Source organism: Anabas testudineus, chromosome 17 (genome assembly GCF_900324465.2).
Source record: "Anabas testudineus chromosome 17, fAnaTes1.2, whole genome shotgun sequence".
NCBI lineage: Eukaryota > Metazoa > Chordata > Actinopteri > Anabantiformes > Anabantidae > Anabas > Anabas testudineus.
Window position 1 is genome coordinate 9,112,751 of NC_046626.1, and position 23,230 is coordinate 9,135,980.

At 43.1% G+C, this 23,230-nt stretch overlaps 1 protein-coding gene across 1 annotated transcript in view; it reads right to left on the reverse strand.

Annotated features, from left to right (window-relative positions):
* Positions 1 to 16,578, reverse strand: part of epha4b (eph receptor A4b) — a 70,506-nt gene extending 53,928 nt beyond the window's left edge. Inside the window, 2 exon segments of the mRNA XM_026375046.2 lie at positions 4,341 to 4,405; positions 16,416 to 16,578. Of these exon segments, the coding sequence (XP_026230831.1) occupies positions 4,341 to 4,405; positions 16,416 to 16,533 (183 nt within the window). The 5' untranslated portion in view covers positions 16,534 to 16,578.
* Positions 16,579 to 23,230: the final 6,652 nt, after the last annotated feature.

Consider the following 23,230-nt stretch of genomic DNA (forward strand, 5'->3'; position numbering starts at 1 on the left):
GTTTGTGGTGAGGGACGAGAGGACCACCATCTTTGTTCTGAGCTCCTGTCATCATCTTAAGAACGAAACTGTAAAATGCAGAGTGACAAGCACATGTCACCTTCTAACAATATATTAAAACATACTGTTTACACGCACCTGTGATACCCACCGCAATTCAGTAACAAGTAACTAACGTGTCCTTAAATTCAAATGAAACCAGTATTGTATTTGAAATAAAGTGCAAGAAAAAGAAAGAAAGAGGAAAGAAAACAGAAGACAAAGAGAGAGAGAGAGAGAGAGAAGTCCATGTTAAGGTTGGATTCTTCAGGTTAATCAGATTTGACGGCCCAACAACCCGACAAAAGCTTGATGTGTTTCACCTCCAAGTCCTGAACACTAAAACAGATCCGCATAAAAAAACACACACACATTTGCACATAGGCTTGCACATGCTCTTACAGCTCTCTCAGATGCTTTTAATCTCCAACGGCCTCCGCTGAAATGTCTACTGTGTATAAATTGGAGCTCTAACAAAACCAGCCCTCTCCCTTGATCCTGACCCAACGCTCCTTCAACTGGAGAAATGGAAAGAAGAAGAAGAAATGAGAGAAGAAGAAGAGGAGGAGGCAAAACGATTATTTCAACTGCACAGGCAGCCACGGCGTCACAGTCACAGACACAAGTGTCCCTGACAGCGAGTGCGGAGTTTGAAGATCACATATAAAGGATGTATAGCTGGAGTCTCGGCATCACTGTACGCGCGCCGAACAACTGCGAGTCGTTGTGATCAAACGCACTCGATTCAATTAAAAGAACAAAACATGAAACAGAGCGAGAAGGAGAGAGAGAGAGAGGAATGAATGTTAAATTACAGCCGCGCCTGGCAGCTAAATAGACCCATCTGTGCAGAGCTGCGACCAGTCGGACATCACAGGACAGTCGCACACACCCACGCACGCACAAATCTGAGTCCCTGAGGAGCGGTGATTAAAGCATTTATGGGAATAGTCATTGAGGGATAAAGAGGGCTTTATGATGTCTTTGTTTATTTCTTTGTAGGCACAGTTTGGAGGAGCTGGATTACCGCCACTTCCTGGTGAGTGACTTATATCCCTAGCTGGCGTATCTGTTCACTGTCATTTTTTGCCTAGTGGAAGGCACAGGTGTGTTTATGAGCATGAAAACAACCTGCTCCCCTCAGAATCTGCTAATGATACACCAGCCGCTCGAGAGAAAATCTCCCAAAAACACAACTGGGAAAATGTTTGGATAGGCTGAAGAGTTTAAGCTGGGATTTCTGAGTCTCTAAACACACACACAAAGTGAAAACTGTTGCCTGTGTCGGTTCAGTCCGAACACTAATTAAGAAACTCAATGAAACCCTCCTCCCTGAACCCTCAGTCACCTCAGCCAGTCAGCACTGAGCATGCCTGATTGCTTTGAAGTGAAGCAGGGACGTCGGATCGGGGTTTAAGTTCAACCATTCACCCGCTTAACATAATATCCCTCCTTCTGCAATCATCTGATAGCTACACCTACGAGGACATAATTGGCCTCCAAACTCCAAACAAGCTCTGGCGTGGGGGGTGGGGGGTGGTAGACAATGAGGGCGACAGAGAAAAACAGAGATGCAAGATGAGGAAAGAGAATTGGAGGGAGCGGTGACGGCTGAGGAGCCTGCGGGGGAGTTGAGATGCTGCGGGGGCCTCCCATTTTCCAACATCATTAGGGGGTATCTGTTTTGTGTCCCTCACGAGGAACACCCTTGTCCGGTGACAGAAGTGGGTCGCTCAGTCTCAGGCACATCCGGCTCAGATTAAGCGTGACCTGTGAGGGTCAAGTGTGGCTGTGGACTAATTCAGGTAGACATTGGTTTCCAATCGGTGGGAACTGCCCGCTCACTCAGAACAACCCCCAGTTTAGAAATTGGAAGGTCAACTAGATAATCCTCTTGATATGAAACATTGGGGCCTTCTCACAGCCTTGGCATTCTCCTTTTCTTCTTTAGATTTATGGAGCATTTCTATAAAGACATCATCACTACATTAAATCTGAGACATATGTGTGATTATAGTAAATAAGCAACACTGTTGCCCACAGAACTGGCAGCCTGCGAGGCTCTATACTGCTTTTTATTATGTGTGCCACCAGGTTAGATTTAGCTGGGAATTAGCTGGATTGCTTTATTGCACAAACAGACATAAATGTATTTGTGTTTTAGAAGTTTATCTTATAACAATAATTCCTTTGTAGTGTTTCAGACTGTTTAAATACAAACTGGTATACTAGGGATAAGAATGCACACAGGAAATACAGCGTGACATGTTTTTCTTCCTGCAATGTTCAAACCTGATGTGCCAAACAAATAGCACAAACAACACTGATATATACAAATATACTGTGTATTTAAGTCTTTCACAATAAAAGCCTCCAGCAGCTACTCTAGCACCGCTCTGGGTGATTTAAGCAAACTAAGCCATGCCCAGAAAAACACAGAATAGGAATCAGTCTAGACGAGCGGGCCAATCAGCAGGCAGGAATGAGTTGAGATGATGTCATTACTCACTCGTAGCGTAAGAGCTTCACAAACAACAGATGTAAATGAAACATCAATAAGACACTGCACAGACCACTGTTCTCTCAAAATGTATTCAGAAACTCGTCTTATTGATGTAGCCTCCGTGTTAGAAGTGAAAACATAAAAACTGGAGAGGTGTTGGGTAAATTTTATGTTTCTGTAGGAATTATATCAATGTATGGGGTTTAAAAGTAATTCCTTTTATTTAATCTTTAATCTCTGTTTATGCTACTTTAGTCACATTAGTTTATTTTTCTGCGCGTCTGTTTCTCTCTAACTGTTTAAGACAAGCACAATTTTTATTTCATGTCAAAGTCGCAGCTAACAGTAGAAAATTGTGCCCGTTGTAAGAAGCAAAAGCAAACGTGTTTATTTCAGACAACTTATCCTTTTGTTTTCGCCTGCTATTAGTAAGGATCACGACACATAGAGAAAGACGAGCAGGATCGAGTTTATCTAGGAGGAAGATAACATCGGCTCTGTGAGCCACAAGACAAGATGAGAACAACCATGAAAGCAAAGACTTTGAGACCAGCTTTAACCAATTTTTATGATTTCTTTGGTCAGATGACGCCGCTGATAAGGATGCGCCTCACCCCAAAGTAAAGAAACTCGAACAAGCTACAAACACGTTTGTAGTATTTACTTAGCAGAGGAGTTGTGTGGAGGCCCGCAGAGCCACTTTCTCCTCGGTTTCAGTGCACGCTCGCGGAGGAGATGGCAGATCCCCACCGAGTTGTCAGTTCAAAAGAGACATTTCAGTTTCCAGCCAACAACATTTCTTTGAGGGTAAACTAACAACACATGTGCTTTTCCGGGCCGTGAGCAAGCCACCTCAAACTGAACCATATTTTGAATAAAAAAGTAACTTGTGTAATCTGGTTTTCTAAATTAGATTGAACCTTTTGGCTTCGCCACAGATGGAACGCATTCTCCTCGTCTATAAAAAAAAAAAAAAAAAAGACACACAAACATCCACAGTATGGGCACACAATGATAGCATTTCAATTAAGTGAACTTGATATCCTTGATTGCTTAAGAAAACAACCTTGCTTAGCTCTGCTCACTTTGGCTGGGCACCGCCATGAAACTGCGTGTGGCATCCTGCAATTTAACACACCGATGATGAATAGTGCAGAGGAAGTGTAACTCAAGGGGAAACAGAATTCATCCATTCAACAACTCCTGTGCTAGACTGACGTACAGAAACGGCTCTTATTTCTTTATTGAATGCACTATGTCGTTCTTCCTCTCTACACTCTCGCCCTCTTCCTCTCCTCTCACGCCTCTGTTGTCATTTTCTGATTCATGGTGGCTGCACTTCAGACTCCCTTGGTCCCTGTACCTGCAAAAAGGCTAGTTATGCAATCCGTGCACACACACACACACACACACACTCACACGCAGGTACACACATGCAGATAACACAAACACACCATGTCCTCTTACGTAAGAATATTTATCCCTCAAACCCATCCCTAACATTGCAACCCGTAATAAATGGAGGCTCCAGTGCCACAGCATTTTCAGCACAGCGGAAATAATTTGTAAATTCCCCCTGCAGACTCCCGATTTAGCAAAGAACGCTCGAGAACCCAGTGCTCTCTAAAACACACACTCCAGTGCTGCTGCTAAGTTCCTGGCTGTTGCCTGAAAATAAAAAAACATGTCACACAACCATACTTTCGGTGCCAGCTCTGGCATAAATAGAGGATGATTTTGTGTGTGTGTGTGTGTGTGTGTGTGTCTGTGTCTGTGTGTGTTTATAGCAAATACTCACTCCCTCATTAGGGTAGGCCTCCCAGCCTAAGTCAGCTAAAGCTGACATGGAGTCCAGCAACGTAACTGCAAGAACAGAGAGAGAACAGACATGTTAACACATATAGAAAATAACGCAGTAGTTGACTAAATGAACTCACACATTCAATATCCAGTCATTTATGCATCACCTAACACCATATTGTCTTCCTTCAACATGTTTCGTGTTTTATACAACAGTGTCTTTTGTTGTATTGTACAACAACAGTGGAATCACAAGTAGTGGTGAAGCTATAATTTCAACTTTAAAATGACTGTGGTTTCTGCTGCAGCTGGTATGATTCAAGGGGACACAAAGTCAGTCATTAAAACACCATCAAAATACCAAGGCGAGAGCATATTTTACAGTTATATTTACATTTTAAGCTCTAGAAGTCAAAATGTCCTGTATAGCAACTCAATTTTAAGCAGAAAGGAGACTGTGGCCAAGTTGTATTCAAGTGGTTACTATGGATTTCACTGCTGGCAAGTTTTCATGCCAACAACTTCCAAGCCTGAAAAGGTGTAATACGATAACTCTGACTCTATTTTTCCTTTGTTGCTGTTGTGAGAATGTGGAGAATGTCATTCAGGACGAAATGCACCACTGTAGGATGCTGGTAACTCGAACTGCACATGTTGTTTTCTGTGTGTGATCTCTGCGAGACAGGAGGAAGTGAGGGGAGGATGCAAGAAGGTGAGAATGAAAAGTGGGGAGAAGAAGGTGAGTTGACCAGCAGGAGGCCTAATGAAAACCTGCTCAGATTCTGGGCCAAGGTTGTCCACCGGTGTTGTCAGTGTGTGTTCTTGTTGAGGCTTGGCTCAGTCAGATCCTAATCAAGCCTTCAACACCGCTGACCATAAATATTTGATCATTATCCATCTGCAGAGACTTCTGCTTCCCTCTTTCTCCATCACATACATTGTGGCTCTCCCGGCTTAGCCTCCCACAATTAAAATCTTTGAACCTATGCTTTCAATCCACAGATTGAACATCAGACATGAGGCACTGGCCCGACACAATCTAAAGTAACTGCATCACTTTAAAGCAACACGCTTTCATATTCTCTCCGATTTTTATAATGTAGAAGCAGTGACCTGGAAAAACTATTGCAAAATAAAAAGAAAACAGAGTTTGCCCTCCTGAATGCAAATGAGACTAATCACTCAATTGGAAGAGGCTGGAAGTGCCTGTTTACAAGCCCCTCTGTGTATCCATACTGCTTCTAAGTATAACAAAGGGACTGTAAAATTGGTCCAACCTCCCCGTTTTCCCTATCTTTCTTTCTCTTCCTCTTGCACTCATGCTGTTCATCAGCCCTAACTGAATCCCAGCCGTTCTCCCCAGCTCAGCACACCGTGACAGCGGGGAGGCATGTCATGCTGCATTAGTGTGTGCGTATGTGCGAGCGACGCCACATGCATTCGCCCGCGCTCACACACAGCGGAGCCTGCGTGAGAAAAAGCAGCTACAGAGAAAATAGCGCACATGGTATAATGAAGCAGACAAATAGGCTGCACAGCAGAGCCGAGATGAGAGCGAGATTAAATGAGAGGGACGAGACAGAAACAGTGGAGGAGAGGTGCTGAGCGGCAAAAGGTCACAGGGAGCCTCCAGCCTGTGTGTGTATTCAGGGAAGACTAAAGACCATTTAGACTGCTTTCCTCAGTTCATGAGCATTTGAGTGGCGTACAGAAACAAGACATAATAATATAATAATATGTGATTTCAGGGCTCTCTCTCTCTCTATCTCTCTCACACACACAGACACACAGACACACACACACACGTCTAAAAGCTACTGTACCCATTGACGAGGTTTGTGAAATTGCCTGTTTCACATCCAGTCAATTATGCCAGAGATGCTCTGTAAGTCAGTAACTTTAAAACAATGTGTTTGACTAAAGAATATACCCAAGTGCAGCCTTTATAGTTTTCCATAAAAACACATTTTCTCACTTTTCTATACTTTGTATCCAGAGCTGTCCCCTTTGAAACTGTGATTCAGTGTGTATTTTCCAGAAATAATGTCCTGGTTACTCAAATTCACAGGCGCCACTGAATTTTTCATAGGAATTTCTTCTTGCGCCAAAGAAAACGTCCCCACTGAGTGTGTGTTGTGGACTATTCTGTGGAGCGAATGTGTTATTTGCATGTTTATTTGTGCAAATTTGAACTGTCTGTTTTTTTTTGCTGCAAACATCCAATTTACAGACCGTACAGATGTTAGCTGTTAGATAGTTATCAACATGTGCGCTCGCCGTGTGTGTGTGTGTGTGTGCCTGTGTGTGTGTGTGTGTCTGTGTGTTCTCCATTTCTCTCTCCAGTTTCTTTTCTTCTCTGTTATGTTTACACAGTGGGATTTAGAAAGAATTAGCATAAGCAACAGCCTGGCGGTGAGGTATTAGGATATAGAGGTGGGATAGCCTAAGCAGGAGTGAACAGCAAGCAGAAATCCCATGTATTGCACTTTGAAAAAAGCTCTTTTTCCAAGTATTACCAAGCCACACAGAATATTTCATTTGTTTATAGCATCAATGTTAGAAAATAATTTGAAATCACACATATTACATTTACATTTTACAAAGGGATTTCTCAAAACCTGGGAATTTAAAGCCTAAACTATCTGCATGGCTAGACACCTCTAGAGGTTAAGTGGGAATTTGGGCCTATAAGACACTTGCTCGTGTCTGGTGTCCTTCATTATGCATATTTATGTAGTGAGCAAACGCGTTACTGAGACCTTTACATATTTTAAAGCCATTTTGCAGTCCACTGGGAAAAAACACATATTTAAACCTACACATCAACACTTTTTCCTCATCTCCTCACACCTCCTGTCAATACCACTTATCACTTGTAATCAATAACTGGTCTCATCAACTATGTATTAGCTATAGCTTCCTGTCTGCTGACACAGTCAATATGCATATAGGCTATCTGTGTGTGTGTGTGTGTGTGTGTGTGTGTTTGTGTGTGTCTGTGTGTCTGTAAAGAAAGGCAGGAAATTGTACAAATGATGTACCTTTTGTTCCAAATCCAACACAAAACCACGTTTTTACCTTTTACTTCGTTCATCTATAAACATATAAACGCTTCTTTTTCTCTGGGGGAATTCTCTAAATTGTGCGTGGGTGAAATCTAGGCTTTACCCAAGAAACAAAAGCACACACTAAATATTCACACACACACACTGTTCAAGTTAGTTGCAGTGAATCGCCTTCCAGATTTGATAACTACAGTAAATGACAACAATGGAAACAGTGCTTCTGCATGTATGTACAGATTTCTATTATCATCTACATATCCATTATCTCACAAGCTTTCATCACATAAGACACCAATGCACCGATCCCTCCACATGCACATGTGACCTGATTACTGGGAGAGTTGTTTGGTTACAGGGAGACATGCTGTCTTATTGATTTTCACCACCAATCTGCAAGGTTTACATTCTGAGAGTGAAACATGAGGAGAAAGCGGGGTTGCAGGGTGTGAATTTCTACATCAGAAATTCATCTGCAGATCCAGTACAATGCTGAAACCACAACTGCGTTTACTGTAGAACCGTGAAAAGAAAATACAGATTTTTTTTTCATCTCTTTGTCTCTCCATCTCCTTCTGTGTCTATTTTTCTTCCCACTCCTGTTTCCTCCCTCTGGGGTGTCTGTCTCTGTCTGTCTTCCTTTTCTTTTTCTCTCTCCTTCCCTGTCTGTTTAAGTCTCTCTGCCACTCTCTCTCTCTCTGGTCGGTATCCACTGCTATAGCTGGGCTGCAAGAAGCTGTGATCCACCTGCCAAGAATCAAACAGCGCTGCCAACAGCCAGACTGGCGCACAAAGACACCAGGACACTTACACACACCGACACTCACACGAAATTGACACACACCTTAAGATGGTGCCAGTACCGCAAAGAAAAAGGACTACACAATACGACCACCACACAGACTCAATATAGGCTACAATATGTGACTACATAATGAGTTCACAAGATCTTCATTCCTGCTTAATTTTAAATTAAAACTGGTAGATTATGATTGAGACTGCACATACGCGACAAATTGTTTTTGACTTTTAATGACGTATTTGGCCACACACCCAAAAGTTGTGTTTCTTGCTGCAAAAAAGTGATGTGTTTTTTTTTATAAAGAAATATTGGAAGAAAATTCAAATTAGATGCTACAAAATAATGTAATAGTGAGCGGTGACTGGTTTCCAAAATCAAAGATTTTACCTTGAGTCTTTTTGAGCTGTTAATCATTTATATTTAATATAACTCCAAAGAAACACCAACGAATGTGTTTGTTGTCTCTAAAAAACAAAGCCCACACATTAAGTAGGACAAAATAAATAATTAAAATGATTTTAGGAAGAACATGTATTTGCTTTCTATCCAAAAGTTAAGATTTTCAGATTGTTAACACTTTCATGCCTGTAGAACAGCTACTGCCTGTAGCCAGTTGGACGCTGCATGGCTCTGTTCGCTTATTAATGAATGAATCAAAGAAGATATAACTTCCTGATGGGTGAGATTTAGAGGTTATATAAGTATAAAAGTATATTTTGCTAGTCTGTAAGCTAACTATCTCAAGAATGAAAAGAAATTCTTCACAAGAAAGCAAAAAAGGATTAAGAGCATAAACATTTTGCCAAATGTCAAACTACCATTTAACTTCCTCAAGGCAAGGACAAAAATATTTGTAGAATACGTTCATACACAAGGAGATTCTAAATGCTTTACACGAAAATAATCAAACACTGGTAATAGTATCAGTATTAGTAGCACCACACACACACACACACCACACACACACAAGTTCCCCTGCTTCCACTCCACTGGGAGTGCAGTTCAACGAGCAAGAGTGTTGTCAGGGCAACAAACGGGCCGGTGGAGAGCAGGATGAAGGAGTGAGAAGAGTTGAGCTATGAACTTAAGGTACAAACTGGCTTCGCACCAAGACGGCTACACTTTCTCTCACAGTCTTTTCATCAGTTCTCCCTCTCATCCACAAATCACTACGTCTTTTTTCCTCTCCTGTCATCTCTCTTCTTCTCTCCTTTCTCTGTTAGCTTTGCTTTCTTTTAATAAATATGTGTGAATGGAGAAAATAATTCATGCATGTGTTAATTAATACACAGAGTTAGCTGTCTATACTAATATAAGCAGCTAAGCACCTTATAAATATGTTTCAGGATAAGAGCACTTTTTCACATGGTAGGATAGAATACTAAATACTGTCACTGCTGGCAGGAAGGTGATCATTCTGCTATCTGTTTATTACTAAGGTCATAGTGCACGGCCGAGTCATAGACTGAAGTGCATTGTATTGGGAGGTGTTTCCAGTGTTTGGCCCACAACACTGAGGTTTTTGATCTGCGTTTCGTTAACTCGAGTCACATCTTCAAATGGTGACCTACACAGTTTGCAGATGCCAGAAGAGAAATATATGTAGCAGCACTCAGCCTGTGAAAAGTGGGGTAAAACCTTAAACTGGTGCCTCATCTGGGACAGAAATAACAAAAGGTGGGAGGATTGTCAGGGAGTCAAAAATGAGAGAGTTGGAGGCCTAAATAATGTTCATCAATCATGTAGAGATATGAAATAGTAGCATGTGTTTTTAATGACTTTCCTTCCAATTTTTGTCTGAATTGTGAGGTGATAGTATGTCAGAATTATAGCCACAAGATATCTTAACTGCATACAGGGGAAAACGTGACGCTAGTTGAGATGCTCCTTTTTAGTGCAGCTGCTTTAGTGAAGGGATTTTTAAAAGGAAGGCACATGGTTTATTGAAAACCTTATTCTCCAAAGCCCTAAAAAAAAAGCCCTGGTAAACCAAAAGGTAGATTATGTGCAACGCAAAGCTAAAAATAATCATCAAAATAAAAACATATTGTGATGAACTTTACCTCGTTGAGCTTGTATTTTTGCCCCCCTCCCTCCCTGGTTCACTGTGAAAAAGGTATATTACCCTTCTCTGCCATTTCATATACAGTGGCAGCACTAGTAGAACAGAAGATGCCATTTTGACAGACTGTGACAGGAGCACTGCCCTAGTTTGTCGCTTGAATAGACTGTGTGTGTGTGTGTGTGTGTCTGTGAGCGCGCACGTGTGTGTATATGTGTGCATGTATGAGTTTTGTCTGCACTTGCTGGTTGAACGCTTGCACTGTTGAACAGTGACACCCAGTCAGATCCAGACACTTGTTTTTTTTTTTTAATAAGCCTTTTCCACCAGTATGCCAAACAACTCATCAGGGGCAAAGAGCAACAAATGCACACACAACCATAATGACGCACACCGACAAACATGCACGCAGACCAGACCTTGAGAATCCAGAAACAAGTTGCAGTACAAACCCCAGACACATACGCCTCCGCACATGCCCCTCCACACACAGTCAAACTGTGTGACGCATCCCATCATTCATTTAAAGAACTGAATTAAAATAGCTAGTGCCGAGTGAATAGAGTCAATGTGAGGTGATAGATAAAGCTTCTCTTTCCTTAACAAGACACAGGACAGCTAATTCTGCAGAAGCGTCTGTCTCTCTTCAAGTGCGTGCATTTCTCTGTGTGGGGCTTCTTCTTGACCTTTTTTGTGCTCTGTTAGTTCTTAAGACATTCCTCTTAAGACTCGCTCTCCCACACACGCGGCTGTCACACAGTGGTTGGTCACAGGAGGGTAAATTGGCCTGGAATCTCAGGAGTGAGCCACAGCAGTGGAGACAGATAGGAAATCACATGTCAGATAAAAGTAGTGCTTAGACAGGCTGCTACTGTTGGTATACACACATGTAACACACACATATACACACACACACACACACTGCCTCTGTGCAATCTACTTGCATGCACTGCAGTAATTGTCTGTGTAGCAACCTTCCTGCTTCCTTCATCAAACCACCCTAAACTACTTCTCAGCAAACGAAGTCAGCAAAAGGTTCGGTTACCATTTAAGACAGAGGGCATCAGGTATGCACAAATATGCAGAGACTGTTCCAAACACAAGTTCCTCCATGAAAATACTCCATGTCGAACATTAAATGATTGATATTTGCTAATTAAATTGAAGCTTTCCAAGTTTTCAGGTGTTTTCCTCTCATTATACCTTCACAGCTGTTCATTAGCAGGGGAAAGTCTAGAGCTGGTGAGCAAGCGTACCATAACGACAGCTGACAGAAAAATCTGTGCTTGTTGCTGCATAACGCAGCGTTTCACAGTCATAGCACGAGCCGACGTAAACAGAAAAAAAGCGAGAGATGGGTGGAGATATGGAAACACTCGAATTCGATGTAGTCAAATTAAAGGAACGGGGTTCGCAGGGTTGGGTGGTGTGTGTGGATAAGTAGATGCAGTGAGAAGAAACGAAGGAAAAGAAGAACTGGAGAGTTTGCACAAGTCAGGGTGGCAAAGAGATAGTGGTGAAGGCTCAGTGCTCAGCGATTTAACCAGCAGCTAAGGGCTCGTTCAGAAGGCAAAGGGTCAACAGATGTGGCGGTGGAGCAGGGGCAACCCATTTATACCCAAAATTCACTAGGGCCTTCACACATCACACACTGAGGGAAGACTTCCTTTGACATTAATGAACTCAGCAACTGCTGGGAATCGCTCAAGCCTAAAATGTTCAGGTTCAATGCTGGGTTCACATTGATGGTAAGAACTGGGCTAAACATCTAGCCAGAAGCTAGAGCCCGCTAGAGAACATGTGATTAGTTGTCTGTGTGCAGTGGGTTTCATCCAAATGTAGCTCCAATTTGAACCAAATCAGTTGCACTGAATGGTTACCACGTTTCGCATAATTGCTGATTTATGCAAAAATCTGCAAGAGAAAATGAGAACTAATGCATGTTTCCCTCCACTATCATTTCGCAATACAAACAGAATTAGTTGATTTATCGGGACAAACAACATTTATTAATTTGATGAACGTTACAACCTCGTTAACACACAGACCCGCTCCAGTCTGCTGCTAATTTCCATTTCTTCAGTGGATGTTAAAGTCATGTACGTCATGCACGTCAATCGCCAACTCAGTTTCCATTTCGCCTTCACGCATGTTACTTTTATTGATACAGCTCAGCCTCCACCTAAGCCAAGTTGTTTCTTGCGCAAATGATGTGTCCATTCACCAGTTTTATGCACATTGCTTATTGATTTTAACTTGCCTCACAGAGTCTGTCTTGTGGATTTGTCTTTTTATCTTTTACTTCTATAATTCCTCCCTCTCTCCTTCTTTCACTCGCACACCCACCCTTCACACTGAATCCTTGAGGTGATGTCCTCACAGCAGAATCATTCTCTGTCACTAAGCTATATTTATAACCCCATCTATCAGCCAGCCCTGGGAATATGTGACATTATTCTCTAGACCTAGACCACCAAACTGCCCCCTAACCATACATTAGGGCAGGATGGGTATATGGGCGTGGGTGTCTGAATGAGCACATACATCCATGTGTGCTTATATGCCTGTGTTAAGTAGGTATAGGAGCTCCACCTCATTCCAGAAAACATGCCGTGACTCAGTGCTCCTGTTCAACTGTAACACGGCTACTGTGGGTCAGAGACAGAGCCAGTGTGATGGAGAAGACAAAAGGGAAAACAACCAAGGGGAGAGAGATGAAGGCCAGCAGGGAGGTTGATGGAAAGTGGAGAAGTGCAGATATGAAAGAAAGGGATTAGAGATGGATCGGAGAAGAAGAGGTAAAAAAGAAAAAAAACAAGAGGGTGCTGGCGCTTGCTGTCTCTCTCCGCTGCTCTCTGATGAGAACGGAGATCTATATCCTATTCTGTCCAAGGTCATGGCTGTTACATGGGAGCAGAGCAATCTCTCAGACTCGCACACATGCGCTTTGTAAGCTATGGCTCTGCCGATAGCTACAAGAAACCATTATAGATTAAAGCAATTAAACCAGAGGAGACCTTTGACCCAACATTATACCACAGGCAGGGATCTTGTGTGAATCATACGATGTGTCCGTGCAAGTAGAGGCCGCGCTCTACATATGCTTGTCTCTGCACTAACTGCTCACCCCCAAGTTAACCTTACAAAGCAATACAGCGATTTCCCCCTAGCACCCAAAGGCCAATCCAATGAAAAGCTTCATGTGTAGTTCCAGGACCAATTAAAGATTACAGCAAATTGCAAGACTATCATACAAAGTGGTGTCATGTTTTTTCATATGTTTTGTTGTCCTTGTCCTATCTCCTCCTTATTAATTCAATTGTATATCAATTTGCACGCTAACTGCAGGCTGAATTTGGAGTTAAATCATTAATTTGCCTCTCCGTATACAGTACTGTAATCACCATCTAGTTGCAGTGGAAGGAAGCAGAAGGCTGCAATCATGCATCTGTGTTTTCTAGGATTGAGGAGGTATATTTAGAGCCAGAGAGAAGACTCAAATATAGGAGTGCTCCCTTCCTCAGCATGATTCTGCTCAGCAAAGCTGCAATAAAAAAAAAAGAGAGAGAGCGGGAAGGGAGTATATGCAAAGAAACAACAACAACAAAAAAAAAAAAAAGAGCCACATGCCCTTCCACTGTGTTAAAGTGGAAACAGAAAGAGGGGAAAGAAAGGATGAAATCAGCAGTTAAAAAAAGAAACCAAGGGGGAGACCTGTGCACATCCACCCAGCTGTTACACCAGCATGCCCTCAGGGTTCAGACACAGAGTGTGTCGGGCTCCCTCTGCTGGTGCACAAACAAACTCATTCCTTCCTTTCCTTCTCTTCACTGTTAACAACAAAGGGCCTTCAGATGATGCTCTTCGCGGCAAACACTTATGAATTAACCAATTTCCACTTCAGATCATGTTCCCCACGCAATCTGCAGTTAGCAGCAATTTCAAGCAATTCCATCAATTCTGCTGAAGCACTGTGTTCCTCCGGTCCACCCTCACAACTGTGTTTCTTGTAAATGCCAACAATTTTGGAGCAGATCAATAGCTCTGGTAGTAAACTAAGCTTGTTGACATCTTAACACTACTTTCCTGCTAACACTATCAGCTCTATCAAAGGGACTGTGTTCTTAATTGAGCCTTGAGAGCTGTATTTCTCCTTTTATGACAGCCTAGCTTCTGCTACTAGACAGACTCAGAGGGAGGATTTCCTGGAATAACATGACTACCAAGATGCGTGGGTGGAGAATATGCACACTCATAGACAAACACAAGGTACACACACTCAGGGAACATGCACACACACACACACAGGCACAAAGAAGAGCAATCTCTCAGCTAAGCGTGTAGTCACAGCAGGCAAACTGGCAGGCCGAAAGGTAAAAGCAAAGCACAGAGCGGCTGACAAAAATGGCTTCATTGAATTTCTGTCCCGTTGGGGCACGTGCACACAACTTCCATACACACACACACACACACACAAGTGAGCCACAGGGCTTAAAAATGCCAATTAGGCCAATAGTTTGAAACAGCAGGACAGAGAATTGACCGAAGAATGAAAGACCAAGTGAGTCACACACAGCCTTAAACACACACACACACACACACTGCTTGGGAGATTTCTTGAAGTGTGTATTACTAATGAAAAACCCTTTGACCTGACAGTCACCTCAACAACTTGAACACGATGCACACAGAGGCATAAACGCACGGCAACGCTGATGTCCGTGTGCGTTTGCCTCAATCAACAGGAGTTTCCTTTGGCTTCCACTTGGTTTCATCATTCCTGCTCATTTGAATGAATATTTCAGTGCTATCTTAGTGTCTCTACCACATGCATTGTCTCCTTCTGTTAGGAAAAAAAAACTCCACTCCACTCTCTCTCATCTCTCTCTTGTTGCCTATCCTATCCTCCAGAGCCGCGGTTCTCTGTGAACTCCTCGGGGCTGTGACATACATTCAGCGCTATGTACTGTACACACAGCCAGTATATTGTTAAGTCAGCCAGAAACAGGAGTTTCCATAAAACATTAGTGTTGCCTGGCAAAATGTGTGTGTGTTTGAAGAGAATCATTTAAGTGTTTGATCTATTTTGTGCAAGTGGTTGGAAAGAGGTTGTGAAAGAGAGAGAGAGTGAGCGAGACAGAAAATATCAATGAAAGGCAAATCCTGCAGCTCATAACAGGGATGGAGAGCTTTGTTGAGCTGCACAACAGGAGTGACTGGAGCTTTGGGGAATACTGAATGAAATGATTCACAGGATGACAATCAAGTCACAGCTGTATCATCTCCAGACAGTCACCACAGACCAACAGTTTGGTTCCAACATGCTGCACAAAAATAACTCATCAGGTTTTAAATACAACTTGTGTAAACTGTTCTGTTCTTTTCTGCATCTGATGCAAATCCAACCAACCCCCTCAAACCATGTTTCAGGCCACTAAGCAGTCAGGAGTAGTTAGGAAGTAAATGCATTGGCTAATTTCGGGCCGAGCATCGATGTTAATACAATAACTGAGAGAGGCTCAGCAGCAGCGTGTGACAAATTTAATGTAATTGCTGCTCCTCATTTGCAGACTGAGTCAGTGGGCTCTGGTCCACAGCAGAGAATAAAAAAAAAACATTTATCAGTGCGTTATAATGTGGACATCTATAATTAAGAGGGATTTGGACAGAGATGCCAATGCTGTTTTGCCATAATCATTATAAGTTGGGCTACTTTAATGCAAGAAAAAAAAAAAAACAAAAAAAAAAAAACAGTTCCACAGATGAATCAAATGCGAAGCAGCTTTAATGTCACAAAGTGAAGCGTCCACATCAGGCTGCTCTATCTTCAGCCTGTCTCTGTGTATCTGTCATACAAATTTAATGGCAGTGTGCTCAGAAAAAGCAAAAACGTGACAAGCATTTTCCCCCTCTCTCTCTCTCTCTCTTCTTTTATTTATTTTATTTTTTTTGCATGATTCATAACCGAGGCGAGCACTTAACGGGAGTCTGTGCCGCGCTCTCTCTCCGCTCCTTCCCCGGCGAGTGGAGCCGCTGGATCGGGGCTCCCCCCCCCCACCACCACCACCACCGTTCGCCAAACCAGCGCGCAGCCAAGTCGCGTACCTCGCTCGAATTAAGGTTCGCACAAGCCGCCACGGCACCCACCTTCATTCTCCGGGTAATTCCGTAAAGCTCGGCACGGTGACAACGCGTGAAAAAGAAGCAGGAAGGCATGAAGGAAAAGGGATGGATAGATCCACAGGACGCGCGGTGGTGGTGCCATTTTCAGGCTGCGCTGCGCCCTCGCTGCATCCCTGTTGGCGGTGTCGAGTCGGTGAGCGCAGCCTTGCGATTGAGAGGAGAGAGAGAGAGAGAGCGAGAAGGGGAGAGGACAGGAGAGGAGAGGAGAGAGAGAGAGAGAGAGGAGGAGACGATGGGGGAAGGAGGGTCCACAGTCAGCCAAGTCCTGTCAATCAGCTCTGTCTCTGGGGTGGAAAAGCGGCCTTTGGAGACTCCTCACAGTTACACTGCAAAAATGTCCATCTGTATGGTGATTTAGCCTAAAGTCCTGTTTGTTTGGAGGAGAATATAACTTCCTTCAGCACATCTCCTAAAGGATGCTTTCAACTGTCAGTGTTTCAAGGACATCGTGTTGAAAATGTTGTAATCTCTTCCAAGGCGATCCCAAACTGAAAGCTTCAGATTGAATAACAGCCTATGAATGTCACAGCAAAAACCAGGCCCCTAAAAGGATTAGAGGAGTTTAATTCTATCTAGTCCAATTCTCTAAAGCCCATTCACTTACAGGTAACTGAGCAATAACACACAGAGAAAAGTTTGATCTTCTGCCCGGGTATATTTACAGCAAAAGTTTTATGACATTGAATTTTTGTGTGGATGAGATTTAGAAAATGTGTTTAACTGCGTTGGGTTGGGTTCCCAGGTAGAACAAATCACGATGTAGCCAGCCATTCCATTACTTATATTGTTGATATCCACAGTAGGTAGTCACAGGGACAAACACTTCCATATCACTGTAGAAAATACTGTCAATTATTTTGATAAGTGACACGGGCACATGGCAATTACTGGATTAGGGTAAACTCCAGCTCATCCCTCTCTGTCTCTGCCTAGTTGTTGATATGGTTCCTGCAGATGCCACCATCGGTAGACACTGCTGACATGCACAAGATATTCCAATCAAACATTATATGGAGATTTATTCACCCTATAGGCCATTACATGCATCTGACTGCAGTTTGGACGTCAGGAATGTGAGCGAGCGTGTACTGTGTTTGTGTTGGTATGTGTGGAGCAGACTGTCTTTAAACATGAATAAATAATGTGTGCAGTGTGTCATATGAAATGTGCAAGGAAGAGCGGAGAGGGTGCAAGGTCAACCTTTCAATCTTCCACTTCTTTAACACAAGCCACCGACAGAGCTCGTGTGGTGAAACCTCTGCCCCCGATGGGAGAAGATGCCTTTAAAGGCAGCATGTTACCTCTCCTGCGTAAATGCTCGAGTGTGTTTGTGTCCATACGCAGAATGTTGTTCTTGTCGACCCGCCGGTGTCAGCTTCCCGATTTGTTTTACCAGTGTTATCACCTAAAAGTTGAGCTCAACACAAGATGTCACACAACTCTAAAAACCAGGAGTAGTTTAAAGGACGTAGATGTATTCAGTAAAAGGTGTAATTTAAGGTGTATAATTAATTAATTCCTTTCAGTCACAATTATCAGCACAAGGTGGAAGGGAAGTTAATATAATTGTCATTTCAAAATGTATGTGTTTTCCTCAGACTCAGAATCAGGGGAGATGATGAAACCACTCCCATGTACAGTAAACGATGATGCTATGACTGGCAACCAGTTAGCTTAGCATAAATACAAGGCAACCCTGTCCCTTAAAAATAATTATTACGTTTGCTGCAAACATGTTATCACAGTTGCAGTTTATTTGCATAAGAATATTATGGTTTTTTTTTTTATAAATGTAGCACTACATTTATTTAGGTCGAGGCCAAAGTCCTGGGTTTATGCAAGAAAACCACTGAGGTTAGGTTAGGGTTAGAGAGAGGTCGTGTTTTGGTTTCAATTTTAATGCATACGTTGTGCCTGTAAAGTCACTGTTAGATTTCTGTCTGTTATCGCAGCCCTCTTTCTGTGAATGCCTAGCCCTGCTGGAAGAAGGATAAAGAGATCCCATATGTCACCTGATGCACTGGGATTTTTTTTCCCCCCTGTAGCCACCAGGCTAATGTGAAGTAACCATACCATGATTTATGTAAGGATCATGACCACAATTATATTTACCACGAGTAACGTTCCTCTATCACGCTTCTGTCCCAAATGAGGCTCCTGAAAGAGCTATAAAGCTGTCAAACACAGCCTGATTTATGCTGAGATTCTGTTTTACCCCCTCCCGGCCATGTGTGTAGCTATACAAGGGTGTGTGTGTGTGTCAACTTTTGTGTTTTTCTCTTGTCTGTGTGAAGCAGCCACCTCCACAGATTTGTTAAAGGTCCAATTATGATGATGATTTGTTCCCTGCAATGGCTTTACTTGGATGACCTAATTTCTTCACTAAATGTGGGAGAAGGAAAAAAAAAAAAAAAAAAAACACTAGTCCTTTTTCTTCACCTCCTCCTTCTTCTCGCGCGTTGCGTCTTTTCCTTTCTTCTCCTCCTTTCACTTGTGCTGCCATGATGCTGCAGTCATGCGTACAGCCACAAAAACATTGCTGTCATGCATTCCAGTAGTGACTGTGTGACACGGCCCCTTAAAACCTTGTCACTCTCTCTCCCACACCAACACACACACACACGCACACGCAGCCAAGCACGCGCCTCCTGCATGTTTTGTGGAAGAGTGGTCTCACCAGTGTAAAGCACTGCTTTTGCATGATGACATTTCAAGGCTGCATACGCACATGCAACTGACAGAACGGAGACTGTAGCCAGCAACAAACTGTTGAAATATGTCATGCATTTCCGTTATGCACCTATTTGCAGAACCCCATCTTCATCTGATTCTGTGTTTTTTTGCACCTCCTCTACAGACTTTACCCTGAGGAAGTGCTGGTCTTTTTCTAACCTTTAATACATTTTGAGAAGAAATTCTTTTTCATTTGTTTCCCTCCTCTTTCGACCTCTAGATTCTCACCCTTCACCTTACTTGGCCTGGCTGGGTCAGCTATTCACTTTTCTGTCTTAGTCAGCTAACTGGTCACACTATTTCGCAATGTGATTTCCTTACAACATACACGCACACACACACACGAACACACACCCATTGCATATATACACAGAGGGCCTCTCTAGGAAAACTAGATAAATGCAACAGGCAGCACAGCACGCGTGTGCTTAGGTGTGTGTATGTCATGCATGAGCCATTGGCAGCGATCGCTTGTTTGACAAGGGGCAGAGGTGATGACAGGGTCGTCTGCCTTGCCGGGAACTCCCCCCATAGCCACCACACTCTATATACACACACAACCTTAGCCCTATTCAAAGCCACTCACTCATGTGGTAATGTCTCCATTGTGACAGCCTGAACGCTTTATGGGCAACAGCTTGGTGTTGGCATTTGGGCAGAAGCATTTGTGTGTATTTGATCCTGGCTCATCCGCTGAGGGATCCACCCATCTAGAGTTTGAAGCATTGAAACCTCAACTTTGCTGTTCCACACCGGTGACAGATGAGCAGAGAATTGCAGGACAGTGGATGGAGAGCAGAGGCAGTTTCAAGCAGAAAGATTAAAGGACGACAGTGCACACACATAAACACACACACACCTACATAGTACACACATCATTCCACTTCACTCTACTTTTGCTTTGTGACTGCCACCACCTCAGTTAAGCAGGCAGAACGATTCGTCATGTCAGAGAGGTCTGGTGCTGCCATACAACAAAAGGTGAAAGGGAGTGTGGGAAAGGGCTGCTGCACAAAGCCCTCCCTGCCCCCGTCTGTCTCCCTGTCTCTGCTGCATACGCGGGACGAGAGCCCCTTCAACATCCCCCACCATGTAGTCTACAGAGTTGCCCATCTGCAATAATATAACCCATCTCCTTATACACATGGCTTTTTTATTTTGTGGTATAGTATACCTTAAAGCTCAGGGCATTAACACCACCAGGAGTGACATTACTCTGACCACCAATTGTAAAAAGTACAGGTTCATAGATGCACACAAAATGTCTCAACATCAGGTCTCTGGAGCCCCTAAAAAACCCTTTAGCAGAGTCCAGACAGTCATTCAGCCAGGGAAATAGAGGGAGGATGAGACAGCAGGACACAAGGAGGGAGAAAGAGATAAAAACAGCTATTCAGCGAGGAAAATCTGCCCGTCTCTGCCAGTTTTACCCACAAAAAGAGAGAGGGAAAGAGAAGCAAGATCTCATTGAGACTGACGCCAGCTATGCAGACAGAGAGGCAAATAAACAAACAGACAGACAGAAAGGCTAAAGGGGGGGGGGGGGGGCATTCACACTGTTCCAAGTGTCTTCTCATCTGGGCCGCTGCTCAACTATGTTTGTGCACCTGATTTTTTCTGGTTGCAAAAGTCCAAAATGTTCGGGGCACATAGGCCCACACAGACACACCTATTGGCAAACTGCTGACACAGAGGCAAAGTGAGTGTTGTCTAGCGTACAGCTAAGCCCAGAGCGGGCATGGTTACCGTAAGTCTGCCGTGGAAAAGCAGTCAGTGTCTTACCGTCTCAATCGTGTCCATCTCAGAGGAATGATTTAACAATCAATGAAAGCTGACCTTGTCTTCCTGTATCACATTTCTCTTAGAGCTGATCTATTAGCATCTTATGAGAAAACATGTAGATTCACCCAAGCAGGTGAGGTCAACCACGATTTGAACTACATCTGTGAAGAGAAAAAGGACATTTACAAAACAGCTCGCCATCATATAACAGTGTGAAAATATTCATTTACAGCATGTGGGTCAAATCTAGGGCATACATGCCATGTGCTTTAGAGGATGTCACATCATATCAAACGGGTTGAAATGAGAGGGACGAATGGCTCAAAGAAAGGATGGAGTCATCGTGAGTAATTGGCATTTGCCCAGACAGTGACAGGACATTTGAATTTGACTGTTGGCAGAGAGAAGAAGGAGAGACGCCCACTCAGCGCTCAATCATTTCCTGCTTGCTCAGTGGCTTATACTGATCGGCTGACTGGGATCAAAGGGAATATTAATTGTGTGGATTTATGCTTCGCTGCCATGCATATGGCTCACAGGGAACTGCTGCCATCAGGTTTCTGGTCTTATTATGATCCGTAGTTGCTGATTCCTCATTGACAGTTAATCCTTTGTCCAGCAGAGTTCAAGTGTGCAGGACATCATGAGTAGACAGATAATCAAGGAATATGGGACCTTATTTATCTGAACTGGCAGATTTTGAAATGTCCCAATATAAAAATCATAGTTACAAATAAAAAATACGATTGATGTCGTATTTCCAGTTAGCTGCTTCTGTTTTAGGGTCCTGAATTTGCATTCTGGCTTACAGTCACAACTTCTTATTTACATGGCCAAGAATATCCTGGGTATGATGAGGCATTTGGGCTATATTTTTAATAAGGACCTAAATAGGTTCAGTGGAGTCCTCCTCCAGTGACCTTATCCAGGTTTCTGATCATTCTGTGCTACATGTGTTGTAAAGTTACATAGTAGTTAGTCATTAAAAACATAAGATGATCGTAACGAATAAAAACATGTATTTAATGATGCAGTACATGATAAGTTGTGTTATCCCTCTTGTCTGTTGTCTGACCACAGGCACTGTACTGTATGCCTTATGAGAGCAGGAAGCAGAGCACAAGTTTAAGGTAAAAAGCCAGGCAAACATTTTCCACCACTGAGGAGTAACTACACTCATAATGTCTTTCAGTCAAACTGCATTAAGTGCATGTTTGACCACTTAAGGGCAGCAAGTAGCAGAGGTAGTGGGCCGCACAAAAAAATATTGCATTTACCTGTAGCTTAAAGGCAGCTGGATTTCCTGCTGAGCCACCTTAATTCAGTAAAGTAAAGTGCAGGTGTGGACTGAGACTGGCAGACGAAAACAACTGGCTTCCATTTCACTCAAAGTTAAAAATATATATACATACAGTGTCACTAAGTAAAGTCTGTGTAAGGAAGTGTTGAGTTATTATTAGTTATTATTAGTTATTATGCACGCAAAGCAAATGCTGATTTTGCCGTGATTTGTCACCATCTTTGCCGGCATGGAAAGACCTGTACTAATGGACGGACACTCTTTGTGTGCTAAACGAATTAGCTCTATTACTAAGAAGCAGACAGCAAGGGTGAGAGAGAGAGAGCGAGAGAGAGAGAGGCAAAGGTTCAAGATAAGGAATACAAAGGGAGGTAGATGTAGTGAGGGGTAAACAGAAAGAGAAACAGGAGCAAGGAAGAGAGTTATGGACGGCGTACAATGAATAAGAGAGCAGCCGTCTTATCCAACACAGTTTTGTACGTGTGAGCGTTAATGTGTGAGCCAGGCTAGACATCTAAGCGCTTTGAGGCCTCGTGAGAGAGGGAAAATGTGCATTATCGTCCATCCATCACTCACTCATTACCCATTCACTTACTTACACTCAGACACACACAAGAAGCACATACATGAATGCTGATACGGCCTAATACGTGCACTTAACACCAGACTGGATGTGAGCGAGACACATTTATCTCAATGCAACCTTGTAGAAACGCCGCTGAGTGCATCCGCGAGTGTGTGTATGTGCGTAGGCGCGAATGTGATCCGCCAGGTTTCAGGTCAAAGCGATTCTCTGTCAAATGACTGGTTTATAATCTGATTGACAGACAGGCTCCCTCCTCTTCTCCGTCTTCTCATCGGCTGTCATCCATTTTCGTTCTCTCTCACTATCCCTTCCTCCAACTTTAAACATTCCTCTGTTCCTTTTATATCGTCTCACCTCTCCTCCTCTGCTCCTGCATTT